This window comes from Bos indicus, chromosome 11 (assembly GCF_029378745.1).
Source record: "Bos indicus isolate NIAB-ARS_2022 breed Sahiwal x Tharparkar chromosome 11, NIAB-ARS_B.indTharparkar_mat_pri_1.0, whole genome shotgun sequence".
NCBI classification, from domain to species: Eukaryota; Metazoa; Chordata; class Mammalia; order Artiodactyla; family Bovidae; genus Bos; species Bos indicus.
Genome location: NC_091770.1, coordinates 99,825,416 through 99,831,799, shown reverse-complemented (window position 1 = coordinate 99,831,799; position 6,384 = coordinate 99,825,416). Strand labels below are relative to the sequence as shown.

At 56.3% G+C, this 6,384-nt stretch overlaps 1 protein-coding gene across 1 annotated transcript in view; it reads right to left on the bottom strand.

Annotated features, from left to right (window-relative positions):
* Positions 1-5,103: 5,103 nt before the first annotated feature.
* PRRX2 (paired related homeobox 2) overlaps positions 5,104-6,384 on the bottom strand; it is a 51,510-nt gene continuing 50,229 nt past the window's right edge. Inside the window, exon 4 of the mRNA XM_019969566.2 lies at positions 5,104-5,583. Within this exon, the coding sequence (XP_019825125.2) occupies positions 5,448-5,583 (136 nt within the window). The 3' untranslated portion in view covers positions 5,104-5,447. The remainder of the gene's footprint in view (positions 5,584-6,384) is intronic.

Genomic DNA, 6,384 nt, shown 5'->3' with positions numbered 1-6,384 from the left:
TAACGAGTTGTCACAAACACAGCAGCTGAAAACAACATCCAGAGACTTCCCTGGAGTTCTAGTGGTTAGGATTCTGCTCCCAGTGCAGGGGGCACAGGTTCAATCCCTGGTCTCCTGGTTGGGGAACTGAGATCCCACAAGCTGTGTGGCACAGCAAAAAGAAAAAAAGAAAAAAAAAAAAAAGAAAGCAACAGCCATTTATGATCTTACAGTTTCTATAGGTCAGGAGCCTGGGCACAGCTTAACTGGGTCATCTGCTCAGGGTCTCACAGGCTGCAGTCAAGGAGTCCCCAGCTGAGGTCTCATCTGGAGTTCAGTGTCCTCTTCTGAGCTCGTTCAGATGTCAGCAGGATTGGTTTCTTGTTTGTTTCTCAAGGCTAGAGGGAGCCTCCCTCTCTGCTCTGAATCTCTTCTTCCAGGGAAGACCTGAACTGTCTTTTAAAGGGCTTACCTGATTAAGCCAAGCCCACCCAGGACAATCTCTCTTTTGATCAAAGTCAACTGAGTAGGGACCTTAATCACATAAAGTCAGAGATTCTACCCCTACCCAAGGAGAGGGCATGACAAAAAGTGTGTCTGCCTGCGGTGGGAATCATGGGGCCATCCTAGAATTATGCCATCCACACTACTTTTTCAAGGGCACCTTCTGAGTTCAAGGTGCCCACTCCTGACCCCTCATATCCCAAGTTCAATCCATTGCCACTTCTAAGATGTGAGCTAAATGTTAAGAAGCTCTCAATACACTCTTCCCAGCACTTTCAATAGAGAAGGGAATTCTTGATAATCACAAGCTTCAAGACCTGGAGGACTCCCAGTGGGCTAACAGGAGTGGTGTAGCTTCAGATGGGGGCTACTCATCAATAGTTGCTGAAAAGACAAGTCCATCTCTGAACTGAAGCACCATGAAAGGGACACAAAAGGGAAGAAAGCACTTTTTTCCTCCTACTTCAAAGAGCTACTTATATAGCTGGGACGATCACATTGGTCTGCTTGTTTTGTTTCCCTGTGAGGTTATTAATCTCATTACAGAAAACATGGAGATAAGTGGATTGTGAGCCATTATAAAGTATTTACATTCCGGTTTGGGTCTTCCTAGACTTTTTACATTGCATGTTCGAAAATGTATGACAAACATCTTGGCACACGTTGCTACCCCCTCCCCTCCTCGCGCCCCCTCCCCCTTATTTTGGATTACTTTTTGAAGTAGGGCTTAGAGAAGGAATTACTGGGTCAAAGTATGCAAGCGTTTTTGAGGCTGTTGGTACATTTTCCAAAATGCTTGTGTTGATGTTTATACAGGGGCCCCGGCTGGTGATCTGGGACTTGCCTGTTACTTTATCTTCGGGTCAGGAGCCTGGGCCAGCTCTGGCGATCTGTGTGGGAGAGAGCCCTGCTTCTCCCAGCTCTGTGTCTGGCAGAACAGACACAGCGCTCCCCACAGCGCCCTCCAGGGGCCAGCGGCAAAAGTGCAGAAGCGGGGGTGGGGGAGGGGGTGGGGTACCGTGTTGCTTGGGTACAGGCACCGCCCCGCCCCAGCTGTGCCCACGAAGTGTGTGCTTGGAAGGGGCAAAGGGGAGAGCCAGACTCTCTGGGCAGGGAAAGCCAATTTTACTGCAGAACGGGGAGTATGTTGACTTTCTCAAACTCCACCCCTCGCTCTGTATTTTTCCACCAAAAACACCGAAGCACTTGATGGAAGGTAACCGTGCCAACAACCCTGTGAGGTGGCTTCTGTCGTCACCCCCCATTTTACAGAGGGGGAAACTGAGGCCTGGAGAGGTGCCTCGCCTAAGGGAAAACTCCGGTCTTTATTTCTCAGGTTTTGGGTTTGGCAAGAAGAGCCAGAGACTGCCTTTCCTTCCGTCTCTCCCTCTTTCTCTCAAGTTCCCTTCTTTCAAACAGAAACAGAAGCCCAGGCACGCCATGCCCTGTCCCAAGCCTGCTTGGCCAGATGGGCAAAGGGGAGGCGGAGGGAGGAGGATTCCAAAGTCTCCCAGCCTGGGACGGGGGCCTCGGGTACCTTATCCTCATGGAAAAATTATATCCCTGGATGGTGCCCAGGGGGCTGCCCACGCAAGCCCTGTAATTAGGGCCACAATAGCGACAGCAATGTTGGAGTGCATTTTCTTTCACAAGGAGGGCCCCGTGCTCCCTCCCTCAGCTCCCCAGAGCTGCATGTGTAAACGATTAAGCCGGTTTGTTTTTTCTAGAGTGCTGGGGAGGAAGTGACATTGACATCCTTGCGGCCTGAGGGCAGGGCCAGCACCTCTGTGGGAACCAGGCCCACGCCTCTCTCTGAACCTGGTCTCGGGACCTGCCTTTCCAGGCCCTAGCGGGAGCCCCCCACCCAGTGGGGGTCCATCTCTGCTGCAGGCAGCCCCAACCTGGCAACGCTTCACGGCCGCTCCCTTTGGACTGAAAATAGAAAGACCAGACGTGCCTCTGTCTGAACTCCGGAGCGCTGCCCGGGACCTGGGCAGGCTCATCCACTTGCTCATGGCCAGTCCAGTGCTTCTGGGAGGAACGAGGCCACTTTTCCTGGCTGTCCATGAGGGCACAGCTCTGGACCCTGTGCGCTGGCCCTTGGCTGGTGCAAATGCCCAGGGCGGGGGCAGGGGGTGGGGGTGCAGTAAGCTGCTTGTGAGGAGACCTCACTCAGACTAGGATGGCCCCAGTGCTCGTCGGATGGAAGGGCACCGACGAGCCCTTCAGTGGCCAGCAGGTGGCAGAAGAAGGCAGCTGGCTTCTTCCCGCCACCTCTACCAGGTGAGTCCTGCTTCCAGGGGCTCTTCCTCCTGGACACATCCATGTGTTTAAACCACATCCTGGCCCCCTGGCCTCCCCCTAGTCCAACAGCTAGTCATCAGCCTCTGTCTCTGCTGGGTCCAGGACGCCTCCTGAATTTCCCACTCTGTCCTCATCTGGTCCAGGCTGCTGCCCTCCTGCGTGGACAGCCTCTGCAGGGGTGTCTCTGCCTCCACACAGAGTCCAAGGTGGGGAGGGGGGGGTCCCTCTACCAAGCAACCCCCCTCCATGATGCCTCACTGCCAGGATCCACACTTCAGATCTGGCCACACAAACCCACGTAAACTGGTCCCTGCTTCTGTCCATCTTCATCCTGCATGAGATCCAGACCCAGAACTGTCCCCCTCTGGCCCAAAGAGACAGCTTCTGGCCTACCGCAGGGCCTTTACATATGCTGTTCCCCTAGCCAGAAACACTGTTCTCCCTCCCCTCTTCATCTTTCCAGGACACCTCCTCCAGGAAGCCTGCCTGGATGCCTTAGACGAGACTTGGGGCTCCCTGTGATTGAGATGGCCTCTGTAGCTAGAGACCCCATGTCAGTTCTCTGCTTTCTGCTCAGGGCCCTGCACATATCAAGAGTTTTACAATATTTGTTCAGTGAATGAATGGCAAATGGAGACCCAGAAATCACTTGCCTAAGGCAGAGGCCAAACTGAGCAAGAAGACACAGCTCTGACTGTCCCCCCTCACCCCCCATCCCTGTCCCCCATCACACACATATGATCAGGGCACTGGTCTCTACTTGTTCTGGCCCCTGTAGTCAGCTGGGCAGAGCCAGCTGCAGACATCAGCAGAATGGCCCTCCCCATGCCTTCAGCTGGAGCCAGTGCCTCCCTCCGTTTATTGGTGCCCCCTACCAACTGACCAGAGCCTGAACCTGCCATCACAGGTACACGGCGATGGTCCCGGGGGCCGTTGGCACATCTGAAGAGGGTGACACCCACCCCACAGGAACTGTGTTTTCATGGTGCAATTCCCAGTGGAAGATGGGGAAGAGTCTCTGGGGGTGACTTGGGAGATGGGGAAGGTCCTCACCTCACTCGGGGACGGTCACACCTCGTAAAACAAAAACAGAGACCGTTTCTTATGTTAGGATTGCCACGTGGCTTTGACCTGTTCAGGGTCACCTAGAAGATGCAGCCTGTGGCGAGGATGCTGGCCCTTTGGAGGTGTTTTGATACCATATGGGCAGGGAAGACTGGAGGAGTGGGGTCCATCCATGGAGTCCAGTGGTGTGATGAGAGGCTGAGCACCTCTGGGCCGTCTAGGGGTCGGGAAGTGTGTTCTTTGTTTTTCTATTTTTGGCCATGTCACATGGCTTGGTAGGATCTAGTTCCCCAATCAGGGACTGAACCTGGGAGACAGCAGTGAAAGCACTTAGTTCTAACCACTGGCGGGCATGCATGCTAAGTCGCTTCAGTCGTGTCCTACTCTTAGAACAGTGGAGTGGGTTGCTATGCCCGCTTCCAGGGGACCTTCCCCACCCAGGGATCGAACCCATGTCTCTTATGTCTCTTGCATTGCCAGGTGGGAACCTACCACTAGAGCCACCTGGGAAGCTCTAACCCCTGGACCCCCAGGGAATTCCCCTGGGAAGTGTTGTGTCTCACTTCCTGGGGGCTGGTTGCAGAAATGATCTCTTAACCTCTCTGGAGGCTATGCCCATCAGGAGGGGTGGCCTGGGGCCAGGTGGAAAGGGCTGGCTTCAGACCACTCCCCTCACTGCACAATTTTCTGCAGACTCCTGAGTGGCTGGTGGCACACAGGTCCTCTGTCACCCCCAGTGACCATCTGCAAAAGGGCAGGCTGGAGAACTTGGAAGAAGGGCTCTGGTGGTCTTGACTGTTAGACCACCAGAACCACTCTGTCCTGTAAGCCCACCTGGGGCCCCCTCTCTGCACCCCCACTGTCTGAGCCATTCGCCCAGGCCCCTCCACAGCCAAAGGCCCAGGGGCACCCACACCTCCTGCGTGTCCAGCAGCAAGGGCTTTAATTGCAGCCCCTGCCCCCAACACCTGTGCTTCCCCTGCCATAGGGTAGGGGAGACACCCCCTGCCCAGAGAGGGCTGGGATCCTGCCCAGAGTCACACAGCAGGGTTTCTCCCAAACACCTGGGTGTCAGGGGCTCCGGGGAAGGTCTCTGTCCTCCAACCCCACTCCCCGCCCCTGGGGTCTGCACGGTGATAAAGGACTTTTTCAGAACGAGGGACACAGACGAGGGCAGCTGGCCCCCCAGAACAGCCCCTCATTGGTTTGCTGTCCTGTCCGCAACCCCCCCACAACCTTTGGGGGCTTAAACAATTTCTTCTTTTTTTATTTCTTACAGACAACAGCTTTTTGGCTTTCATACACCAAGTAAGTGAGGTCCTCGGTGAGCTGCTATTCCACCTTCTGGCCCAACCCCTCCAAGGATCAGGGGCCGAAGTCTCCAGCGGCCGTGGATGAGGGGCTGAGCCAGGCTCCAGGCATCTCAGCAGCCTCTTGGGCCCAGGAGTCTGGGCTGCAGAGAAGGGCCAGCCAGGAGAGCCCACCCAGCCTGTCCTGGAGACAGGGGGCAGGAGAAGGTCACTTTCCTGCGTGTCTGCCCTCTTTTCTGTTGTCGTTAGACCAGGGAGGCACTGGGATCCTGGCGGAGCCGGCTGTCAGTTCACGGTGGGCACCTGGCTGTGATGCAGGCTGAACTCCTTGGCCTTGAGACGGAGACTGGCGATACTGTTGGCCATGCTGACCCCCGGGGTCGCGGGGCCTGAGCCTCCAGGGCTGTAGGGCGGCACCGTGCTGGGGGCGACAGAAGACACAAGGACATGTCGGTGCTGCCCGGAGCTGACCACCCTGGCTGTCCATCCAAGGACCCCAGCCTCTGGTCCTCCTGCCTCCCCTCCTCAGCTCGCAGGCAGCCTTCCCCTGGGGCTGGAGGTGACCTGCGGCCGCAAGATTTAGGGCAGAGGCAGAAGGGCCCACGGTCGGCACTGGGACCTGGAGCCGCCCCTGCAGGTTTGGGGTCATTCCTCGCTGGACCAGGAACTTCCTGCATCCTGTTCACCCCCCAGCGCCCACCGGGTGCCTAACACACAGCAGGGTGGGGGTGGGATGAACGCACACCTGTATGGAAGGACACCTCCTGATGGTTCTCCTGCCCCAGGTAAGGAGAGGGCAGGGAGGGGGTGGGAGGGCTGTGGGTCTAGCGTGGACATTTCCAGGACTCAGATCCCACAAGCTGACCCACTGGATCTCCTGATACCAGGGCTCCCACAGAGCTGCTCACACAGCCTAAGGGGTGGACAGCACCCCTGGGAGCTGTGGGGTGCAAAACCCCAACTCCCCAGCACCCCCTCCCTCTCCCGCCCTGCCCTGCCACCTTTTCCTGGCTTTGACCAGGACAAAACTGCCCTAGCCCTCGCCTCCAGGTCCCAGCCAGGTCCCCAGGACTGGGAACCATCCTCGGGGGCCCTCCCGGCCTCCCTCCAGGATGACCGACAAGAGGTGCGGAGGTGCTCGCGCCAGCCTAGAAAGCTGCAGGTTTTCTTTCTTTTTTATTAAAAAAAAAATTTATTTAGTCATTTATTTGGCTGCGCTGGG